At 41.6% G+C, this 25729-nt stretch overlaps 1 protein-coding gene across 9 annotated transcripts in view; it reads left to right on the top strand.

Annotated features, from left to right (window-relative positions):
• Positions 1 to 25729, top strand: part of LOC106584189 (Scm polycomb group protein homolog 1) — a 52100-nt gene that overhangs the window by 14380 nt on the left and 11991 nt on the right. For 8 of the 9 annotated variants that reach the window (XM_014169207.3, XM_014169212.3, XM_014169180.3 and 5 more), the window contains one exon: positions 7748 to 7994. In XM_014169207.3, the coding sequence (XP_014024682.1) occupies positions 7748 to 7994 (247 nt within the window). The remainder of the gene's footprint in view (positions 1 to 7747; positions 7995 to 25729) is intronic. The other variant, XM_014169225.3, reaches the window with a different exon arrangement.

Raw genomic sequence — 25729 nt, forward strand, 5'->3', positions numbered from 1 at the left:
TGTTGCTTCCTAAGTGGACAGTTTGATTTCACAGGAGTGTGATTGACTTGGAGTTACATTGTGTTGTTTAAGTGTTCCCTTTATTTTTTTTGAGCTGTATATATATGTATATTTTTTTATTAGTGGAAAGAAAAAGTATGTGAACCCTTTGGAATTACCTGGATTTCTGCATAGATTTGAACTTCATCTAAATCACAACAATAGACACACAGTGTGCTTAAACTAATAACACAAATTATTGTATTTTTCTTGTCTTTATTGAATACATAATTTAAACATTCACAGTATAGGTTGGAAAAAGTATGTGAGAGATTTTGGTTAGAGTTGCCATGCCCCGCCCCATAAAAAAACACTCACAAAATTTGAGTTTGCTATTCACAAGAAGCATTGCCTGATGTGAACCATGCCTCGAACAAAATAGATTTCAGAAGACCTAAGATTAACAATTGTTGCCTTGCATAAAGCTGGAAAGGGTTTCAAAAGTATCTCTAAAAGTACTCACCCTAGGAGTGGCTGTCCTGCAAAGATGACTGCAAGAGCACAGCGCAGAATGCTCAATGAGGTTAAGAGGAATCCTAGAGTGTCAGCTAAAGACTTACAGACATCTCTGGAAGATGCTATCATCTCTGTTGACGAGTCTACAATACGTAAAACACTAAACAAGAATAAAGAAGCCAAAAAAAACATTGCTGCACATCTGAAGTTTGCAAAAGAGCACCTGGATGTTCCACAGCACTACTGGCAAAATATTTTGTGGACAGATGAAACTAAAGTTGTTGTTTGGAAGGAGCACACAACATTATGTGTGGAGGAAAAAAAGGCACAGCACACCAACATCAAAACCTCATCCCAAACTGTAAACTATGGTGGAGGGAGCATCATGGTTTGGGGCTTCCTCAGGGCCTTGACAGCTTGCTATCATCGACAGAAAAATTAATTCCCAAGTTCTATCAAGACATTTTGCAGGAGAATGTAAGGCTATCTGTCCACCAATTGAAGCTCAACAGAAGTTAGGTGATGCTACAGGACAACAACCCAAAAGACAGAAGTAAATCAGCAACAGAATGGTTTGAACAGAAGAAAATACGCCTTCTGGAGTGGCCCAGTCAGTCCTGACCTCAACCCGATTTGAGATGCTGTGGCATAACCCCAGGAGAGCGGTTCACACCAGATATCCCAAGAATATTGCTGAATTGAAACAGTTTTGTAAAGAGGAATGGTCCAAAATTCCTCCTGACCGTTGTGCAGGTCTGATCCGCAACTACAGAAAATGTTTGGTTGAGGTTATTGCTGCCAAAGGAGGGTCAACCAGTTATTAAATCCATGAGTTCAAATACTTTTTCCAACCTGCACTGTGAATGTTTACACTGTGTGTTCAATAAAGACATGAACAATTATAATTGTTTGTGTGTTATTAGTTTAAGCAGACTGTGTTTGTCTATTGTTGTGACTTAGATGAAGATCAGATCAATTTTTATGACCAATTTATGCAGAAATCCAGGTAATTCTTAAGGGTTCACATACAATTGTATCCAGTGAACTAAGCAGGCTGGGCTGACATGCTTATAGCCTTTGCTAGGATTTTCTAAATATGAGCATGCATTTATAAGATTGTGCTGTTATTATTTCTATCAATATTATCTATTGTTACTATTTATTTATTTTTTTACTTTTCCCGTGTGTTATTTGGTTAGTTATCTTATATAGCACCCTCATAGATATTTATGTTATCATGGGACTGCCCTCATTCCCCTCTGGCCAACGCCAAGTGTTTTCCTTAGGGGCACGACATGAGTCAGGGAGATGGTCTGATGGTCTTAGTGACAACAGACCTAGATATGGGGGAAGGTTTTAGTGGGTGGAATATTAGGACAATTGGAGGTTTACAAAGTTGCAGCTACAGTATGCCTAACAGTGTAAATATTATGGTACAGCTATATTGACACTTAATCATCGTTGTGATTTTAATGGTAAGTTTACAAACATTGGTTGTGGTAAGTATAATTGTATCATTATGGTAAGTGGGGAAATAAGTATAGCCAGTTGTAATTGTAATGGCTTAGCTGATCATAAAAAAAATGACATTTTTACAAGGCTAAAAAAGAAAGAATAAAATATCTATTGTTTACAGGAAACTCATCCTACAAATATTGATGAGGTTGGGTGGAAAAGGACTGGGCGGGATAAATATATTTTTGTCATGGAAACTCAAAAGGGGTGATTAAACTAATTAATGCAACTTTTGATCCGATTGTGCAAACTGTGCAAACTGTGCAAACAGATCCGCAAGGAAGATTCTTTTAAATATGCTATTGGACCAAAAACAGATCTGGCTAATTAATCTATATGGGCCAAATAATGATAATCCACACTTTGAAAATGTATATAATAATCTATTGAGATCACAAGCAACAAATCAATCTATTATTATGGTGAGAGATTATAATATGGTTTTAAGTACCTCAATGGATCTTAAAGGAAATCACATTACAAACTATCCCCCTCAAGCACTTAAGGAGATACATTAGAACTAGTGGATATATGGAGGCTGTAAAACCCTAACCTAGTGAGATATACATGGAGGAGGCTTCTTGCTGGCATCAATGTAAAAAAAAGTGTTAATGGGAGACCGAATGCGATCGGACCACCATCAGATTGACCTTATAACTCTTACAGAACTTCCACATGGACGGGGATATTGGGCATTTTATCAAGCCCTATTGGATCACAAATTGTTCTTAACTAAGACAAAAGAATTCATACATTTTTTGCACCTCATAGGTACAGCAGTTCCCTTATTGTATGGGACACTTAAATGTGCCATTCAATACAATACTCATCATTAAACAAAAGCAGTTTAGGTCAAAAGAGATTGGACTAATAAAGGAAATAGAGGAAGTAACAGCGCAGGTAGATAGTAATGGCAACTGTACTATAGAGGCACAAAATAGGTTAGAGGAAAAAGAAATGGAGGTACTTATTCAAGAACGATCAAGTGTAATGTATTACAGAAATATATAGCGAATTGTACACAATTTCTCTTGAATGTTCAACATAGAAATGCTACCAAAAAGAATTTACAGAAACTCGTTACAAATGGAGTCATCCATGATTCACCAAATGATATTTTGAAAGCGGAAGCAAATGTTTTATTTTCTGTCTCCTCCATTTCCACTGAATGATGTTAACTGTAAGGATTTCTATAATAATTATAAAAATTATGTAAAATTAACACATTTAAAGAAAGACCTGTGTGAAGGCCAACTTACAGAACTTCCTGAGGAAAAATCTTTTCAGTCAGGAAAAACACCAGGGCTTGATGGTATACCAGTAGAGGTACAGTTCAAGTCGGACGTTTACATACACCTTAGCCAAATACATTTAAACTCAGTTTTTCACAATTCCTGATATTTAATGCGAGTAAAAATTCCCTGTTTTAGGTCAGTTAGATCACCACTTTATTTTAAGAATGTGAAAGGTCAGAATAATAGTAGAGATTTATTTCAGCTTTTATTTCTTTAATCACATTCCCAGTGGGTCCAAAGTTTACATACACTCAATTAGTATTTGGTAGCATTGCCTTTAAATTGTTTAATTGTGTTAAACGTTTCGGGTAGCCTTTTCCCAAGCTTCCCACAATAAGTTGGGTGAATTTTGGCCCATTCCTCCTGCCGGAGCTGGTGTAACTGAGTCAGGTTTGTAGGCCTCCTTGCTTGCACCTGCTTTTTCAGTTCTGCCCACAAATGTTCTATAGGATTGAGGTCAGGGCTTTGTGATGGCCACTCCAATACCTTGACGTTGTTGTCCTTAAGCCATTTTGCTACAACTTTGGAAGTATGCTTGGGGTCATTGTCCACTTGGAAAACCCATTTACGACCAAGCTTTAACTTCCTGATGTCTTGAGATGTTGCTTCAATATATCCACATCATTTTCCTTTCTCATGATATATATTATTATATATTATATATTATTATATATATTTTGTGAAGTGCACCAGTCCCTCCTGCAGCAAAGCACCCCCACGACATGATGCTGCCACCCCTGTGCTTCATGGTTGGGATGGTGTTCTTCGGCTTGCAAGCATCCCCTTTTTTCCTCCAAACATAATGATAGTCATTATGGCCAAACATTTCTATTTTTGTTTCATCAGACCAGAGGACATTTCTCCAAAAAGTACGATCTTTGTCCCCATGTGCAGTTGCAAACCGTAGTCTGGCTTTTTTATGGCGGTTTTGGAGCAGTGGCTTCTGCCTTGCTGAGCAGCCTTTCAGGTTATGTCGATGTAGGACTCGTTTTACTGTGGATGTAGATACTTTTGTACCTGTTTCCTCCAGCATCTTCACAAGGTCCTTTGCTGTTGTTCTGGGATTAATTTGCACATTTCGCACATAATATGCTGGGGTCCAGCAAAATTAAGGCAGTTATACGATTTTAAAAACATTACAATATATTCATAACAGAATTCACAACACACTGTGTACCCTTAGGTCCATACTCCACTACCACATATCTACCACACAAAATCCATGTGTACTTGTGTGTGTATAGTGCGTATGTTATCATGTGTGTATTGTATGCATGTGTCTGTGCCTATGCTTGTGTTGCTTCACAGTCCCTGCTGATCCATAAGGTGTATTTTTATCTGTTTTTTTAAATCTGATTCTACTGCTTGCATCAGTTACCTGATGTGGAATAGAGTTCCATGTAGTCATGGCTCTATGTAGTACCATGCACCTCCCATAGTCTGTTCTGGAGTTGGGGCTGTGAAGAGACCTCTGGTGGCATGTCTTGTGGGGTATGCATGGGTGTCTGAGCTATGTGCTAGTCGTTTAAACAGACAGCTCGGTGCTTTCAACATGTCAATATCTCTCACAAATAACTATAAGTAGTGATGAAGTCAATCTCCTCTACTTTGAGCGAGGAGAGATTGACATGGATATTATTCATGTTTGCTCTCTGTGTACGTCCAAGGGCCAGCCGTGCTGCCCTATTCTGAGCCAATTGCAATTTTCCAAAGTCCCTCTTTGTGGCACCTGACCACACGACTGAACAGTAGTCCAGGTGCGACAAAACTAGGGCCTGTAGAACCTGCCTTGTTGATAGTGTTGTTAAGAAGGTAGAGCAGTACTTCATTATGGACAGACTTCTCCTCAGCTAAGCTACTGTTGTATCAATATGTTTTGACCATGACAGTTTAAACTGCTTGGCGTAACCCTGGATTGTAGTCTTTTCAATTTGCTCAATGTCCACATTATTACAAGATTTAGTTGAGGTTTAGGGTTTAGTGACTGATTTGTCCCAAGTATAATGCTTTTAGTTTTTGAAATATTTAGGTCTAACTTATTCCTTGCCACCCATTCTGAAACTAACTGCAGCTCATTAAGAGTTGCAGTCATTTCAGTTGCTGTAATAGCTGACGTGTATAGTGTCGTGTCATCCGCATACATAGGCACACTGTCTTTACTCAAAGCCAGTGGCATGACGTTAGTAAAGATTGAAAAAAGTAAGGGGCCTAGACAGCTGCCCTGGGGAATTCCTGATTCTACCTGGATTATGTTGGAGAGGCTTCCATTAACCTCTTACATCTAGACGTTCCGCTAGCGGAACACCTGCTCCAATATCCAATGATAGGCGTGGCGCGAATTACAAATTCCTCAAAAATACAAAAACTTCAATTTTTCAAACATATGACTATTTCACAGCATTTTAAAGACAAGACTCTCCTTTATCTAACCACACTGTCCGATTTCAAAAAGGCTTTACAGCGAAAGCAAAACATTAGATTATGTCAGCAGAGTACCCAGCCAGAAATAATCAGACACCCATTTTTCAAGCTAGCATATAATGTCACATAAACCCAAACCACAGCTAAATGCAGCACTAACCTTTGATGATCTTCATCAGATGACACACCTAGGACATTATGTTATACAATACATGCATGTTTTGTTCAATCAAGTTCATATTTATATCAAAAAACAGCTTTTTACATTAGCATGTGACGTTCAGAACTAGCATACCCCCCGCAAACTTCCGGGGAATTTACTAACAATTTACTAAATTACTAACGATAAACGTTCACAAAAAGCATAACAATTATTTTAAGAATTATAGATACAGAACTCCTCTATGCACTCGATATGTCTGATTTTAAAATAGCTTTTTGGTGAAAGCACATTTTGCAATATTCTAACTACATAGCCCAGCCATCACGGGCTAGCTATTTAGACACCCGGCAAGTTTAGCCTTCACCAAAATCAGATTTACTATTATAAAATTTTGATTACCTTTTGTTGTCTTCGTCAGAATGCACTCCCAGGACTGCTACTTCAATAACAAATGTTGGTTTGGTCCCAAATAATCCATCGTTATATCCGAATAGCGGCGTTTTGTTCGTGCGTTCCAGAAACTATCCGAAATGGTATATCAGGGTCGTGCGCATGGCGCAATTCGTGACAAAAAAATTCGAAATATTCCATTACCGTACTTCGAAGCATGTCAACCACTGTTTAAAATCAATTTTTATGCAATTTATCTCGTAAAAAAGCGATAATATTCCGACCGGGAATCTCCTTTTCGGCAAACAGAGGAAAAATCACAAAGACGGGGGCGGCCAGGGCACGCGCCTAAGCCCACAGTCCCTTGATCGGCCACTTGAGAAAGGCGATAATGTGTTTCAGCCTGGGGCTGGGATGACGACATTCTGTTTTTTCCCGGGCTCTGAGAGCCTATGGAAGACGTAGGAAGTGTCACGTTAGAGCAGAGATCCTTTATAATTGAATGAGATGGCAAAGAAGTTCAAGAAATGGTCAGACGGGCCACTTCCTGTAAAGGAATCTCTCAGGTTTTGACCTGCCATTTGAGTTCTGTTATAGTCACAGACACCATTCAAACAGTTTTAGAAACTTTGGAGTGTTTTCTATCCAAAGCCAATAATTATATGCATATTCTAGTTACTGGGCAGGAGTAGTAACCAGATTAAATCGGGTACGTTTTTTATCCAGCCGTGAAAATACTGCCCCCTAGCCATAACAGGTTAAAGAACACCCTCTGTTCTGTTAGAAAGGTAACTCATTATCCACAATATAGCAGCGGGTGTAAAGCCATTTCCAGCAGCAGACTATTATTGATAATGTCAAAAGCCACACTGAAGTCTAATAAAAGCCCCCACAATCTTTTTATCATACATTTCTCTCAGCTAATCAGTCATTTGTATAAGTGCTGTGCTTGTTGAATGTCCTTCCCTATAAGCTTGCTGAAAGTCTGTTATCAGTTTGTTTACTGTAAAATTGCATTGTATCTGGTCAAACCAATTTTTTTCTGTAACTTTACTAAATGTTGGTAACAGGCTGATTGGTCAGCTATTTGAGCCAGTAAGGGGGCTTTACTATTCTTAGGTAGCGGAATGACTTTTGCTTCCCCCCAGGCCTGAGGGCACACACTTTCTAGTAGGCTTAAATTGAAGATATGGAAAATAGGAGGGGCAATATCGACCTCTATTATCGTCAGTAATCCATCCAAGTTGTCAGATCCAGGTGGCTTGTCATTGTTGATAGACAACAATAATTTGTTTTCCTCTTCCATACTCACCATTGGGATCACAACATCATACGTGATCATATACATTTTCCAACTAAATAAAGCTTCCGAACTATTTCACATTTCATCTGGATAATCCTACATTTACCTACTCTGTTGTCACTGACCTCTCCCGTCCCTGCCAACTCCCTTTCCCTCGTACCCCAGCAGGAGCCCCCAGCCCCAGAGCAGAACTCCTTCCAGGTGGGCATGAAGCTGGAGGCGGTGGACCGCAAGAACCCCCACTTCATCTGTCCGGCCACGGTGGGGGCGCTGCGTGGCGTGGAGGTGCTGGTCACCTTCGACGGCTGGCGGGGTGCTTTCGACTACTACTGCCGCTACGACTCCCGGGACATCTTCCCCGTGGGCTGGTGCTCTCTCACCGGGGACAACCTGCAGCCGCCAGGCACCAAAGGTCTGTGCGTGTCTCTGTGTATGTATGGTATGTGTGTTTGTTTGTGTCACCCTGTAGACTTGTCAGCTATTTATATTGTGGTCATTGATGTGGTCTAATACCTGTGGTATTGACTTTAACATTATTGATTCATGTAAAATCACATTTTAGAATTCAAATCTGAAGTTAAAGGCTCTGAAATGTCCTTTGAATGAGGAGTGGTTTATTAGGTCAATAGAACGCACCTTTGAAATTCCTTCTCTTGTGTTGGAGGAAGACATAATTTGAGTGAATGAGTGAGGAAGAACAGAAGGGAGAGAAAGAGAATGGGTTCCTTTTGTAAGAGTGTGTTTTATGAGACCTTGGCACAGGACTGTGAAGGGGGGGGATCAGGCAAAGCTATGCGTGTGTATGCCCCACTATGTGGGCCTCATGCTGGCACTAAAAGGGGCCAAGGCAAAGGGGGCATCCAGGATAACCAGAGACTGAGAGAAAGTAGGAGAAAAACCGATAGGGAAAAGGTGCTGTCTGTGAAAGGCGTGCTGTTTACATTGTCTTGTCAGCAGAGGGGAGGAGAGTGAAGGAGGGCAGGAAATGAGAGTAGAGGAGTAAGAGTTGGAAAAGAGTAGAGGGTGAAGGAGAGGACAGCAGCACAGCAGATTGAGGCAGGGTTTTACACTGCTGAAGGGTAAGTTGAAATGAATAAAGGGCAATCTAAAATTTTAGAGGCCCACCTGTTGGCCACAGTGACAAAAATGTGCTGTTTTAAAGCTAATTTCCTGCAATTCTACACATTTTGCCATGGTTTATGCTATCGGAGGGACTAACATGTAATCGAACCCACAAATGCTGATGCTCCAGATACTCAACTAGTCTAAAGAAGGCCAGTTTTATTTCTTCTTTAATCATAACAGTTTTCAGCTGTGCTAACATAATTGCAAAAGGGTTTTCGAATGATCAATTAGCCTTTTAAAATGATAGACGTGGATTGGCTAACACAACGTGCCATTGGAACACAGGAGTGATGATTTCTGATAATGGGCCTCTACGCCTATGTAGATATTCCATAAAGAATGTTTCCAGCTACAATAGTCATTAACAATGTCTACACTGTATTTATGATCAATTTGATGTTATTTTAGTGGACAAAAAAATTGCTTTTCTTTCATAAACAAGGACATTTTTATGTGACCCCAAACGTTTGAACAGTGGTGTACATTTGCTAACATTTCTAAAAGCCTGTTTTTCGCTTTGTCATTATGGGGTATTGTGTGTAGATTTCTGAGAATTGTTATTTAACCTGTTTGGGCTAGGGGGCAGTATTGAGAATTTTGGAAAAAATATGTGCCCATTTTTAACTGCCTCCTACACCAACTCAGAAGCTAGAATATACATATTATTGTTCAGGTTTGGATAGAAAACACACTAAAGTTTCTAAAACTCTTTGAATGGTGTCTGTGAGTATAACAGAACTCCTATGGCAGGCAAAAACCTGACAAGGTTTCATGCAGGAAGTGGCCTGTCTGACAAGGAGTCGTGCGTCTTGCATCTGTTTATTGAAGAGTAAGGATCTTAGCTGTAACGTGACAATTCCCAGGGCTCCAATAGGCTCTCAGAAGCCGGGAAAATCATGAAGGTTGACGAGGCAGCCTCAGGCTGAAACAGATTATCACCTTATTCAAGTATCCCATTAGGTGACAATGGAATGAGGCGCGTGCGCGATTAGACCCCGTGGAGTATTTTAATTCGGCTGTTTAGTTTATTGCAGATTCCCGGTTGGAATATTATCGCTTTTCTACGAGATAAATGGCATAAAAATTGGTTTTAAACAGCGGTTGACATGCTTCGAAGTACGGTAATGGAATATTTAGACATTTTTTGTCACGCCATGCGTGCGACCGTGGATTACCATTCTGATAGTGTCTAGAACGCACGAACAAAACGACGCTATTTGGATATAACTATGGATTATTTGGGACCAAACCTACATTTGTTATTGAAGTAGAAGTCCTGGGAGTGCATTCTGACGAAGAACAGGAAAGGTAAGAACATTTTTCTTATAGGAAATGTGATTATGGTGAAGGCTAATCTTGCCGGGTGTCTAAATAGCTAGCCGTGATGGCTGGGCTATGTACTTAGAATATTGCAAAATGTGCTTCATCCGAATAGCTATTTTAAAATCGGACATATCGAGTGCATAGAGGAGTATCTATAATTCTTAAAATAATTGTTATGCTTTTTGTGAACGTTTATCGTGAGTAATTTAGCAAACTGTTAGTAAATTCCCCGGAAGTTTGCGGGGGGTATGCTTTTTCTGAACGTCACATGCTAATGTAAAAAGCTGTTTTTTGATATAAATATGAACTTGATTGAACAGACATGCATGTATTGTATAACATAATGTCCTAGGTGTGTCATCTGATGAAGATCATAAAAGGTTAGTGCTGCATTTAGCTGTGGTTTGGGTTTTTGGTGACATTATATGCTAGCTTGAAAAATGGGTGTCTGATTATTTCTGGCTGGGCACTCTCCTGACATAATCTAATGTTTTGCTTTCGTTGTAAAGCCTTTTTGAAATCGGACAGTGTGGTTAGATAAACGAGAGTCTTGTCTTTAAATAGCTGTAAAATAGTCATATGTTTGAGAAATTGAAGTAATAGTATTTCAAACGATTCAAAAATCGCGCCACTGGATTAGACTGGCTGTTACGTAGGTGGGACGAATTCGTCCCGCCTAGCCCATAGAGGTTAATCCATTTTAGAATAAGGCTGTAACATAACAATGTGGAAAAAGTCAAGGGGTCTGTATACATTCTAGTGTTAGTTGTTTAATAAGTTTACACTGAAAACGTTTTTCAATCCCGAAAAGTATATAAGCAATATACAGTACGAGTCAAAAGTTTGGACGCACCTACTCATTCAAGGGTTTTTCTTTATTTTTTACTATTTTCTACATAGTAACCAAAAAAGTGTTAGATTCTTCAAACTAGCCACCCTTTGCCTTGATGACAGCATTGCATACTCTTGGCATTATCTCAACCAGCTTCACCTGGAATGCTTTTCCAACAGTCTTGAAGGAGTTCCACATATGCTGAGCACTTCTTGGCTGCTTTTCCTTCACTCTGGTCCAACTCATCCCAAACCATCTCAATTGGGTTGAGGTCAGGTGATTATGGAGGCCAGGTCATCTGATGCAGCACTCCATCACTCTCCTTCTTAGTAAAATAGCCCTTACACAGCCTTCGAGGTCCTATTGTCCTGTTGAAAAACAAATGATAGTCCCACTAAGCACAAAACAGATGGGATGGCATATCGCTGCAGAAAGTTGTGGTAGCCATGCTGGTTAAGTGTGCCTTGAATTCTAAATAAATCGCAGACAGTGTCACAGCACCCACACACCATCACACCTCCTCCTCAATGATTCACGTTGGGAACTAAACATGCTGAGATCATCCGTTCACCTACCCTGCGTCTCACAAAGACACGACGGTTGGAAGCAAAAATCTCAAATTTGCTCGTATTTTTTGGCCCAAGCAAGTCTCTTCTTCTTGTTGGTGTCCTTTAGTAGTGGTTTCTTTGCAGCAGTTCGACCATGAAGGCCTGATTCACGCAGTCTCGTCTGAACAGATGTTGAGATGTGTCTGTTACTTGAACTTGTGATACATTTATTTGGCCTGCAATTTCTGAGGCTGGTAACTCTAATGAACTTATCCTCTGCAGCAGAACAAACCCTGCCATCTGAGGATTAGAAAAATAAAGTATGTTGAGGGGTGTTTGACAGCACTGAGCTCCTTCACAATGTTGAGTCCATGGCAGGTGTGGCGATAGTGAGCTCTTTAGTGTTTAGGAGGTTAAATAGCTATGTTTGACATTGTGTATCTTTATGTATTGTTGGTGGGGTTGTGTGTGTGTGTTATGAGTATGTGTGTGTTTGTAAGTACGTATTTTGTTTTTTAACACGGTCTCTCTTGCTGCTTTATGTAAAGTGCCTATCATAAGTATTCACCCTCCTTGTATTTCTTCACATTAAAGTGGGATTAAAATGGTTTAAATTGTCATTATTTCTCAACAAAATACTTTGTCAAAGTTGAAGAAAATTTCCCAAAATGTATGAGACATAAAACACTAATGTGTCTTGATTAGGGGGTATTCACTGCATTGCAGTTGCCATACTAGGTGGTGATAAAGCCCGACAGAATGCTCTCAATGGTGCATCTGATTGACCAAAATTATTATTTTTGTTTGTTATTAAATTGAGTATATTATGGATTATAAAGGGAAAGCCAGCCTTGTCACGGACACCGATGCCTTGCTCCCGGACAAGCTAAACACCTTCACGTTTAAGCGTGTTAACCTCTTGGGGCTAGGTGGGACGCTAGCGTGCCACCCGTGGTGCACTCCATCAACAGCAGGTGCATTTCAAGAGCGGCACATTTGAATCCAAATAAATGTCAAAATTCAAATTTTTCAAAAATACAACTATGTTACACCATTTGAAAGATAAACATCTCCTTAATCTAACCACGTTTTACGATTTCAAAAAGGTTTTACGGCGAAAGCATAAATTTAGAGTATGTTAGGACAGTACATTTACAAGAGTTGTGTGTAATGTTTTGTCAAGTCAAAGACAGGGTCACCAAAACCATAAAACCAGCTAAAATGATGCACTAACCTTTTACAATCTCCATCAGATGACACTCCTAGGACATTATGTTAGACAATGCATGCATTTTTAGTTCTATCAAGTTCATATTTATATACAAAAACAGCGTTTTACTATGGCATTGATGTTGAGGAAATCGTTTCCCTCCAATAACCGGCATTCAAGTCAGCGTCAGAAATTAAATAATTAAAATTAGAAAACATTGGTAAAATATTATATTGTCATTTAAAGAATTATAGATTTACATCTCTTGAACGCAATCAACTTGCCAGATTTAAAAATAACCTTACTGGGAAATCACACTTTGCAATAATCTGAGCACTGCGCCCAGAAAAATACGCGTTGCGATACAGACTAGACGTCATGTTGGGGAGATCTAAAATCGAAAATACTATGTAAATAATCCATTACCTTTGATTCTCTTCATCAGATGTCACTTCCAGGTATCACAGGTCCATAACGAATGTAGTTTTGTTCAAAAAAGCTCATCATTTATGTCCAAAAATCTCCGTCTCGTTAGCACATGATGTAAGCCAGCCGGACTTCTCGTCATGAACGAGGGGAAAAAATATATTTCCGTTCGTTCAAACATGTCAAACGTTGTATAGCATAAATCATTAGGGCCTTTTTTAACCAGAACATGAATAATATTCAAGGTGGACGAATGCATACTCTTTTATAACGTATTGGAACGAGGGTACCCAACATGAACTAGCGCGCCAGGTGTCTAATGGGACATCACCGTTCCATGGCTCTTGTTCGGTCAGATCTCCCTCCAGAAGACTCAAAACACTTTGTAAAGGCTGGTGACATCTAGTGGAAGCAATAGGAAGTGCCAAAATATTCCTAAACCCCTGTCTTTTTCAATGGGATAGGTTTAAAGTCAATACAACACATCAGGTATCCACTTCCTGTCAGAAAATGTCTCAGGGTTTTGCCTGCCAAATGAGTTCTGTTATACTCACAGACACCATTCAAACAGTTTTGTAAACTTTAGAGTGTTTTCTATCCATATATAATAAGTATATGCATATTCTAGTTACTGGGTAGGATTAGTAACCAGATTAAATCGGGTACATTTTTTTTATCCAGACGTGCAAATGCTGCCCCCTAGACCCAACAGGTTAACATGTGCAGACCAGTGCATGTGTGGACAAGAGGAATACCTATGTAAGAATGTTGTTCATCAACTACAGCTCAGCCTTCAACACCATAGTGCCCTCCAAGTTCATCACTAAACTCGGGGGCCCTGGGTTTGAACCCTGCCCTGTGCAACTGGGTCAACCCCAGGTGGTGGAGCCGACCCCAGGTGGTGGAGGTAGGCAACAACACCTCCGCTACACTGATCCTCAACACAGGTGCCCCATAAGGGTGCGTTGTTAGTCCCCCACCGATACTCTCTGTTCACCCATGACTGAATGGCCACACATGTCTCCAACTCAATCATCAAGTTTGAAGACGACACAGCAATGGTAGGCCTGATTACCAACAACAACGAGACCGCCAAGATCCTCACCTCCTCACTGTAGGCTGAGTGGTGCCTTGAAAATAACCTCTCCGTCCACATCGATGGGGTGAAAACCTTCAGGTTCCTTTGTGTGCACATCACTGACAACCTGAAATGGTCCATCCAAACAGAAAAATTTGGCCTGGCCCCGCAAACCCTTACAAAGTTGTACAGATGCACCACTGAGAGCATCCTGTCGGGCTGTATCACCGCCTGGTACAGCAATTGCACTGTCTGCAACCGCATGGCTCTCCAGAGAGTGGTGTGGTCAGTCCAAGGCATCACTGGGGACACACTGACATCTACAGCACCTGGTGTCACAGGAAGGCCAAGAAGATCATCAAAGACCTCAGCCACCCAAGCCACGGCCTGTTCACCCTGCTACCATCTAGAAGGCAGAGACCGTACAGGTGCATCAAAGCAGGGACCGAGAGACTGAAAAACAGCTTTTATCTCCATGCCATCAGACTATTAAATAGTCACCACTAGCCGGCCTCCACCCATTACCCTGCCCTGAACTTCGTCACTGTTACTAGCTGGCTACCACCCGGTACTCTACCCTGCACCTTAGAGACTGCTGCCCTATGTATATAGTCTTTGAACACTGGTCACTTCTTTAAAAAATTATGTTTACATCCTGTTTTACCAACTTCATAAGTACACTCAGTGGACAGTTCATTAGGTACACCACCCTGTTCATGAAAATGGTTTGCTCCTACAGACAGTGAGTCACGTGGCCATGGCTTGCTATATACTGTAAAGCAGACATGCATTGAGGCATTCAGTTACTGTTAGACTGAACGTTAGTATGTTCAAAACGAGTGACCTAAGCAACTTTGAGCGTAGTATGATTGTCGGTGCCAGGCGCACTGGTTCCAGTATCTCGGAAATGTCCGGTCTCCTGGGCTTTTCACGCACGACAGGGCAGGGTTTCCCAAACTCTGTACTCGGGACCCCAAGCGGTGCACGTTTAGTTTTTTGCCCTAGCACTACACAGCTGACTCATATTCAACTAATCATCAAAATTGAATCATTTTAATCGGTTGTGTTAAGCAAAAACCAAAACGTGAACCCCATGGGGTCCCATGGACCGAGTTTGAGAGAAACTTGTCTAGGGTTTACCGAGAATGGTGCAACAAACAAAAAGCATCCAGTCAGCAGCAGTTCTGTGGGCAAAAAAAACTGCTCATTGATGAGAGGTCGAAGGAAAATGGCTAAAATCATGCATGCTAACAGTCGGGCCAAAAACAGGCAAATAACAGCGCAGTACAACCGTGGTGTGCGGAATGGCATCTCGGAACACACAACTCGTCGGTCCTTGTCACGGATGGGCTATTGCAGCAGACGACCACACCGGGTTCCACTCCTATCAGCTAAAAACAAGAAGTGGCTCCAGTGGACACGCAATCACCAACACTGAACAATTGAGGAGTGGAAAAACATTGCCTGGTCTGATGAATCCCAGTTCCTGTTGCGTCATACTGATGGCAGAGTCAGGATTTGGCGTAAGCAGCATGAGTCCATGGTCCCGTCATGCCTGGTGTCAACAGTACAGGCTGGTGGTGTAATGGTGTGGGGAATGGTTTCCTGGCACACGTAAGATTCCTTGATACCAATTTGAGCAATGTTTCCATGCCCCAAAGAATTCAGACTGGTACTAGATGGGTGCACCTAAGAAACTGGCCACTGAGTGAATATTCTGTATTCTAGTCAAGGCTCATACTCAGTGTATATATTTATATTCCGGACTCTGACATTGCTCGTTCTGATATTTCTCAATTCCTGTCTTTTATTTTGGGGATTTGTGTGTATTGTTAGGTATTACTGCACTGTTGGAGATAGAAACATAAGTATTTCTCCACACCAGCGATAACGTCTGAAAAATATGTGTACGTGACCAATAACATTTTATTTTATTTGGATAGCATAATTGTATCTGTCAAACAGATGCCCCTGTCTGGATCAACAGCCGGCTGCCTTGTCCATGCACTGGCAGATGATGTGCATAGGATCGTTCTGGAGGGGCTCAATCAGTCTGAGCATTTTGCCCTGGCTTGCTGTGTACTGACAACACCGATGTAGCACAGTTATTTGTGTGTGTGTATATGTATGTTATTTTGATGGAAAGGAATTTAAATAAGAGCTGCTGGCACGGATTCCCGCCCGAAGGACACACCACCGGGGACATCATATTCACAAAGCTGTAAGAATTGTTTACGCAGCATGCCTGCCATTCGAAAAAGTAAATATTGTGGTTACCGACTAGGCTTCTTTTATGGTGGGCAGACACATCCTGGTCTGCAGGTTGAAGGAAATCGCCCCCCAAACATCAGTGTGCTGTGTGCCAGACTAAATGGTGAGCTAAAAGATGTAATGGATAACGTAATGTGCATAATCAACTTTGTCAGGGAGACATCAAATTGTATTGGTCAGCAGATGTTAATGCGAGTGTAGCGAAATGCATGTGCTTCTAGTTCCGACAGTGCAGTAATATGTAACAGGTAATCTAACAATTCCACAACTACCACCTAATACACACAAATCTAAGTAAGGGAAAACCCCCCTAATTTGGACAAAATAACATGGGAACATATTGGCATAGCACGAATCATACACACGATTGTAAATACCACCGAAAGCGGTCCATCTCCGGGCCAATCATATGGCAATTTTCCGATGGCAATTGCCAATTGTAACACCCCAAATTTCCAATAGATGGCGAGCGCGCTCCACCGTGGATTTTCATACAGCAAATGATACCCAAGTCTACACCCAAGGGTCAGATTTTGATAATATGATATTTTTTTTGAAAACGTATCAACCCTTAAAAAAGTGGTTTCTGGACCGTTTTTCGATTTTTTTTTTCGATTGTTATGTCAATTACACATGTATAAGAGCTGTATGAACATGCTTATGACGTTTTTTTATTGACGTCGTTTTTTGGGTTGCTTTTGCTTGTGCACAAGGCATATGATTTGTGCATTTTGAATATGATTTCATAGGAAAAAAGTGACTTTTTTTTTTTCTTTTTTTTTGCAAAATGTCATGTCCAATGCTTTTTTTGGTCAATTATGAAAGTATCGAATGTGCCAAATCACAGCAAATTTTCAATAGATGGCTAGAGCTCTCAGCTGTGAATTTTCATATTGCAAATGTAACACAATTCAAGAGTCAAATTTTGAAAAAATGACATATTTTTTGAAAACTTTTCAACCCCTTAAAGAGTGGTTTCTGGACCGTTTTTTTTGATTTTTTTTGAATTTTTATGTCAATTACACATGTATAAGAGCTGTATAGACATACATTTGACATAATTTATTGACATAATTTTTTGGGCTGTTTTTGCTTGTGCATAAGGCATATGTTTTGTGCATTTTGAATATGATTTCATAGGAAGTCAAAAGTGACATATTTGCTTGTGCATAAGGCATATGATTTGTGCATTTGGAATATGATTTCATAGGAAGTCAAAAGTGACATATTTTTTTTTTTTTTTTGCCAAATGCCATTAGAAATGTGCAAATGAAATGTCCAATTCTTTTTTTTGTCAATTATACGTGTATGAAAGTATTGAATGTGCCAAATCAGGATGTTTGTCCGTTTGCCATGTACGATCATAGGAAGTCGGTTTCCAAACCCAAAAGTCAGTGAACCATAGTCCAAATGGCATTTATACTGCCCAAATGATATATAGCCCTATGTTAAGCCATGAATCAATGCAGACAGTCTACTTGTCATGTATGATGAGGGAGAAGTGGGACTCTGTTGCTTTAAACATTTTTAACGAATTTGACATGCTCAGAATGCATAATTGACTGGCCCGATGATCTCGGGATGGCCGTGCAGTGACTGTGGTTCCTCTCCATCGCTCGTGTTGATTTCATCATGTAAACTTTGGTGATATTTTTTGCTGTTGAATCATATTGCAAATGCGCGTTACATTTGTCCAAAATATTGGATGGGCACTGATGGAAGGTGCTCCCTACCCAACCATGGACCCCTTGCACCCCCCTAAAGGCATTTAAAACCCTTCTAAAAAATTAATCCTGGTAACCCATTTCGGGTCACCATGTGCATGGATGCGCATTACCGATATGTTTCAACGGGCCTCAACACCACGAATTTGGCATGCTCAAAAACCCTGCAGAAATGCATAATTGACTGTCCCAATGAACTGGGGATGGCCGTGCAGTGACTGTGGTTCCTCTCTATCGCTCATTGTGTTGATTTCATCATGTAAACTTTGGTGATATTTTTTGCTGTTGAATCATATTGCAAATGCACGTTACGTTTGCAATATTGCGCGTTACGTTTGCAATATGGTTGATCATGTCAACTTTGGTGATATTTATTGCTGTTGAATCATTGCAAACGCGCGTTACGTTTGCAATATTGCGCGTTACGTTTGCAATATGATTCATCATGTCAACTTTGGTGATATTTTTGCTGTTGAATCATATTGCAAATGCACGTTACATTTGCAATATTGTGCGTTACGTTTGCAATATGATTCAATGGGCATTTAGCATCACGAATTTATGCATGCTCAAAAATACTGCAGAAATGCATAATTGACTGGCCCGATGAACTCGGGATGGCCGGGCAGTGACTGTGGTTCCTCTCCATTGCTCGTCACCCAGCAGTCAGCGTCCATCAGTCAATTAGATGTCATTCTGACACCAAACTGATACCATCTGACACCAAATCCACTTTTTCCAACTCGTATAGAAGCCAACTATCACATATGTCAGAGAAGGCCCATAATTCACAGTGCTTTCAATTTCAATCATAAAAAAACATAAAACACATAGTTACGTTATAGCTGCGGGTCCAGCTCTGACAATATGTGTAGGCCTATGTGAGGCGACCCCGAATCCCAAGTTTCGGCTAGATAGGTCATTCGGTGCCCGAGCAATGGCCTTAATTGGTGCTGAAAATCCACTTTTTCAGGGCGTTACTACGGGGTCCCTGAATGAGCTATCGGACAGAGACATTGGGGTCCGTCTCTATGGGCCGAGGCGGTTTCAATGCACCTAGTCTTGCGACTCTGGGACATTTCTACATGTCGCCATGTCCGTGATATTCAAAATGAATTGAACATATTGCAAATGCACGAGGCGGTTTCTCGGTCTGAGAACCTTCTAGAGCCACATAAATCACTGTGCACTATCGACTTGAGCTCTAGAACAGGTTTCTAAAATTTCGGAGCTCTAGGTCTGACGGTTCTTGAATCGTTTGAACGAAAATAACTATTGAAGGCGGTATAAGCCTCTAAGCCCCACACTATGTCCCTATGGCCAAATTGTGTGTTTTAGTTTTTTTTGCAAAAAGAATAGACACACGTTGTCTTTGGGGTAGGCATATACTGAATCCTGAATATGAAGTCTCTACCTTAAGAATTGACTGAATAACAGATGGTTGAGTTGCGTGATTTTCACTATCTGCTGGTTGGCCATATGACAATAGTTCTTGGGTGTTTTTAACAACTTCCGGTTGTCACAGGAAGTTCTTACTCAACACACGTTGTCTTTGGGGTAGACATAAACAGAATCCTGAATATGAAGTCTCTACCTTAAGAATTGACTGAATAACAGATGGTTGAGTTGCGTGATTTTCACTATCTGCTGGTTGGCCATATGACAATAGCTCTAGGCTGTTTTTAACAACTTCTGGTTGTCACAGGAAGCTCTTGCTCCACACACGTTGTCTTTGGGGTAGACATAAACAGAATCCTGAATATGAAGTCTCTACCTTAAGAATTGACTGAATGACAGATGGTTGAGTTGCGTGATTTTCACTATGTGCGTTTTATATGACAATTGCAGACATAAACAGAATCCTGAATATGAAGTCTCTACCTTAAGAATTGACTGAATGACAGATGGTTGAGTTGCGTGATTTTCACTATGTGCGTTTTATATGACAATTGCTCTAGGCTGTTTTTAACAACTTTCGGTTGTCACAGGAAGCTCTTGCTCCACACACGTTGTCTTTGGGGTACACATAAACAGAATCCTGAATATGAACTCTCTACCTTAAAAATTGACTGAATGACAGATGGTTGAGTTGCGTGATTTTCACTATCTGCAGGTTGCTTATATGACAATAGCTCTAGGGTGATTTTAACAACTTCCGGTTGCTCCAGGAACCTTAGAATCGACACAGGTAGACCGCACAGTAGCCTGATGGATTGTTATAGAAGACAGGTTCATAAGGCATTCATAACCCACATAGACTTCAGGTTGAATTTAGGAGAATTGTCAATGTATTCCTATGGAGAGAGAAGTCATTGCACACTTTTTGATCTAAACACCTTCTTTTTACTGTGAAGGGTTAATGCCACAGGGTCAAGGTTAGGCTTGCACAGATCGGGAGGACCTCAGGAACGATCCTGAGGTTGAATTGTGCTTCTAACCCTAACGGTTCTCTCACTGTCACCCAAAAGCACTTGACATATTGGTGCAGGCATCATTTTGGGCCTAGTTTTCTCACGGTCACTGTGCTCAGACCGAACGAGCTACGGTCAAGCGGGGCGTCTCATTGAACTCGGCACAGCCTAGAGATAATGGTAATGCCATTGCAGGCTCTTTGTGTCTTTAAGCACCGCACTGTGTCACTCCGTCCTTGCTGTGTGTGTGTGTGTGTGTGAGAGAGCTTTTCTTTGACATCTGATGGGATATATGACTGAATTACAGTTCATGAGGGTTGCCTAGTCACACATATGAAGTTGTGGAAAGATCTGACCTTTTTAACCCTTCAAAACAGCCCCTATGACACCATTTTAAGGCACTTCTGGTTGACACAGGAATCTGAACGTTAGGCTCTTATAGAATATTGAGTTTTAGGTCTTTATGTTAAGAACTGACTTATTTACAGAGGGTTGAACAAGTGTGTGTTGTTTCAGAAAATCACAGAAAATCATAGAAATCTTGCAGAGCTCCGAAACCCGCCTTAACGGACTCATCTGAACACGCTGCAACTGGATATGTAACTTTTTCGAAAAAAACCCCTCCTATTGTTGAATATCACCAATGTGTCATTGTACAATTTCTCTGAAATGAACATTGGTAAATGCATGGTTCCTTTTTTCCTGACACCGTAGGCTCATGTAGTTTGATGTGAAGCGGTCAAATCAGCACTCTATTTTCCTGTTTGACTTTTAATCCCAGAAAAATAGCCTTAACTCGAAAAGCGTCGAGGCCTCGACTCCATCCTGTTCGGGGCCAACTGCCCATTATGCCAAACCCACGCAGACCGAGTTTCGTCTTTGAATTCTTTTCCGTTTAGGAGAAAAAGCCGTGTCGTGATTGGTGATATATGTTACATTTGCAATATGATTCCGTTCGCCCTCCCGTGGAATAATCCGGAACTGCAAAGAAATGACCAAAATTTGAAAATTTTATTAAACGGAAGCGGAAGGTCCGAGAGACTCCGTTCGATGACTTCCTGGAAGATCCGGCCCCCGTGAGCGGCCCGACGCCGTCCGCGGATTTATTGGACGTAGTCGGACGTCTAGTAAGGGAGCGTACATTTGCAACATGCACTTTCTCACTAACCACACAGCTGGCGCACGAGAGTTCCCTTCATGTATGTAAAGGGATGGAATAAGAATATATAAATATATGGATGAGCGATGAACGAGCGGCATAGGCAAGATGCAATAGATGGTATAAAATACAGTATATGCATATGAGATGAGTAATGCAAGATATATAAACATCATTATTAAAGTGACTAGTGATCCATTTATTAGTGGCCAATGATTGTGAGTCTTTCTGGATGGTAGCAGGGTGAACAGGCAGTGGCTTGGGTGGTTGTTGTCCTTGATGATCTTTTTGGCCTTCCTATGACATTGGGTGCTGTAGGTGTCTTGGAGGGCAGGTAGTTTTCCCCTGGTGATGTGTTGTGCAGACCACACCACCCTCTGGAGAGCCTTCGGTTGTGGGCGGTGCAGTTGCCGTACCAGGCGGTGATACAGCCCGACAGAATGCTCTCAATTATGCATCCGTAAAAGTTTGTGAGGGTTTTAGGTGACAAGGCAAATTTCTTTAGCCTCCTAAGGTTGAAGAGGTGCTGTTGTGCCTTCTTCACCACATTCTGTGTGGGTGGACCATTTCAGTTTGTCTGTGATGTGTACGCCAAAGAACTTCAAACTTTCCACCTTTTCCACTGCGGGCCCGTCGATGTGGATAGGGGGGATGCTCCCTCTGCTGTTACCTGAAGTCCACGATCATCTCCTTTGTTTTGTTGACGTTGAGTGTGAGTTTGTTTTCCTTACACCACATTCCGAGTGCCCTCACTTCCTCTCTGTAGGCTGTCTTGTCGTTGTTGGTAATCAAACCCACTACTGTTGTGTCGTTTGAAACTTGATGATTGAGTTGGAGGCGTGCATCGCCACACAGTCGTGGGTGAACAGTGAGTACAGGAGGGGGCTGATCACGCACCCTTGTGGGGCCCCAGTGTTGAGGATCAGCGAAGTGAAGAGGTTGTTTCCTACCTTCACCACCTGGGGCGGCCCGTCAGGAAGTCCAGGACCCAATTGCACAGGGCAGGGTTGAGACCCAGGGCCTCAAGCTTAATGATGAGCTTGGAGGGTACTATGGTGTTGAATGCTGAGCTGTAGTCAATGAACAGCATTCTTACATAGCTATTCCTTTTGTCCAGATGGGGTAGGGCAGTGTGATGGCGATTGCATCGTCTGGATCTATTGGAGCGGTATGCAAATTGAAGTCTTGGGTGTCAGGTAGGGTGGAGGTGACATGATCCTTGACTAGTCTCTCAAAGCACTGCATGATGACTGAAGTGAGTGCTATGGGGCGATAGTCATTTAGTTGAGTTACCTTTGCCTTCTTGGGTACAGGAACAATGGTGGCCATCTTGGAACAATGGTGGCAGTCCTTGGTAGCGGGCCGCATCAGTGGCACTGTATTATCCTCAAAGCGGGTGAAGAGTAAAGGAAAAGCGCTGGACCGGTTCTGTGAGCTGCATGACCAGGTTGTCGATTTTCTCAGAAAAAGCTAAATATGTGCAGCAGCTGACCACCTTCACATTCTGGAAAATTAGGATTTCCCCTCCGTTCTTTTTTTGGGCTGATCTGTTCTGTCACTTTAAGCGGGTTAAATCTGCAGTTACGAGGAAGAGGGAAAACAGTCGTGGACATGGTGGAAAAACTTGAGGCCTTTACTAGGAAGCTTGAGTAGATCGATTTGGACTTTTCATCTGGAAGGCTGCGCTTACGCACGTTGAAGAATCAGGAGTACCGAGTCCCTGAGTGCGTTTTGGTTGGCAAGCTCAGAGGAATACAGCACAATAAAGAAACTTGCATTTTATGTGCTAACAATGTTTGGATCAACTTACACTTGCGAGTCCTTCTATGAACGCAATCTAGACTCACGACAGAAACCGGCTTTCACACAAGTCAATCGAGGACTGCCTGCACATCAAAATCACATCCATCTCACCCGCCATCAACAAGATCGTGTCCGAGAAGAAATGTAACTTTTCCCATTGAGTAAGTAACTAGCCTATATGACTTAGCAAATACTAAATACTTAGGCTATTTAGGTCTCATGCTGACAGTATTTTCTGTTCTGTCATTACAGGAGCAGGCTATCCCGAGACTCCTGAAAGACATTCAGACAGTCATTTGCAGACATCACCTTTTTTTCTTTACATGATTGTTTTATGTAGGATGCTACATTTTTGTAAAGTTGCAATTGTAAGCAGGCCTAATTGAAAAACTCCCCAAAAAAATTCTTCTGAAAGTTGCAGTTAAGCCATAGCCAAGCCTCAGCCAAGTTATGTTATGTAAGGCTCGGAAGAAATAGGTTGCAATTAAACCCTCTTGTTTATAAAGTCAAATTAAAATGAAGATTATCTATTCCTGTGAGCCTCTTGCATAACAAGTTAGCGAGGCTATAATTTCAACACCAGGCGCTGTTCACCTCCTATTGATTGCGCTGCGGTCGCAGCTTTACGTTACAGCACCACAAAATGGTCCGCTGCTTTATTAGTTGACTCTCTTTTCTCATGAATGTTAAAATGTAACTTTTGCATTATTTAGGTGGGGTAACTTCCTTCTTTTTGCATCGGGGGTCTGATGGAGTGTGTAGGGTGAGGTGGAGGTGATATTATCCTTAACTAGCCTCTCAAAGCACTTCATGATGACGTAAGTGCTACTGAGCGATAGTCATTTAGTTCAGTTACCTTCACTTTCTTGGGTACAGGAACAATGGTGGACATCTTGAAGCAAGTGTGGGCAACAGACTGGGATAGGGAGAGATTGAATATGTCTGTAAACACCCCAGCCAGCTGGTCTGCACATGTTCTGGGTGTATTGATACACCATCCAAAGCCTAATTAGTAACTTCACCATGCTCAAAGCGATATTCAGTCTTTGCTTTGTAAAAAAGTGGTCCCTAGTCTTTTGGTTGAATCTGTGCTTAGAATTTACTACTCAACGGCGGGACCTTAAAGATAATTGAGTGTGTGAGGTACATTCACTCTATATACAAAAGTATGTGGACACCCCTTCAAATTTTATAATATCTAGCACACAGCCATTCAATCTCCATACACAAACATTGGCAGTAGAATGGCCTTACTGAAGAGCTCAGTGACTTTCAACGTGGCACCAGCATAGGATGCCACCTTTCCAACAAGTCAGTTCGTCAAATTTCTACCCTGCTAGAGCTGCCCCGGTCAACTGTAAGTGTTGTTATTGTGAAGTGGAAATGTCTAGGCGCAACAACGGCTCAGCCGCGAAGTGGTAGGCCACACAAGCTCACAGAACAGGACCGCCGAGTGCTGAAGCGCATAGCACGTAAAAAACGTCTGTCCTCGGTGGCAACACTCACTACCGAGTTCCAAAAGTGCCACTGTTCGTCGGGAGCTTCATGAAATGGGTTTCCATGGCAGAGCAGCCGTACACAAGCCTAAGATCACCATGCGCAATGCCAAGCGTCCTGCTGGAGAGGTGTAAGCTCGCCGCCATTGGACTCTGGAGCAGTGGAAACGGATTCTCTGGAGTAATGAATCACGCTTCACCATCTGGCAGTTCGAAGGATGAATCTGGGTTTGGCGGATGCCAGGAGAACACTACCTGCCCCAATTTATAATGCCAACTGTAAAGTTTGGTGGAGGAGGAATAATGGTCTGGGGCTGTTTTTCATGGTTCGAGCTAGACTCCTTAGTTCCAGTGAAGGGAAATCTTAACGCTACAGCATACAAAATGACATTCTAGATAATTCTGTGCTTCCAACTTTGTGGCAACAGTTTGGGGAATGCCCTTTCCTGTTTCAGCATGACAATGCCCCCATGCACAAAGCAAGGTCCATACAGAAATGGTTTGTTGATCGGTATGGAAGAACTTGACTGGCCTGCACAGAGCTCTGACCTCAACCCCATCAAACACCTTTGGGATGAATTGGAGCGCCGAATCGCCCAACATCACTAATGCTCTTGTGGCTTAATGGAAGCAAGTCCCTGCAGCAATATTCCAACATCTAGTGGAAAGCCTTTGGAAGAAAAGTGGAGGCTGTTATAGCAGCAAAGGGGGGACCAACTCCATATTAATGCCCATGATTTT

This window comes from Salmo salar, chromosome 02, assembly GCF_965601325.2.
Source record: "Salmo salar chromosome 02, fSalSal1, whole genome shotgun sequence".
Taxonomy (NCBI): Eukaryota; Metazoa; Chordata; class Actinopteri; order Salmoniformes; family Salmonidae; genus Salmo; species Salmo salar.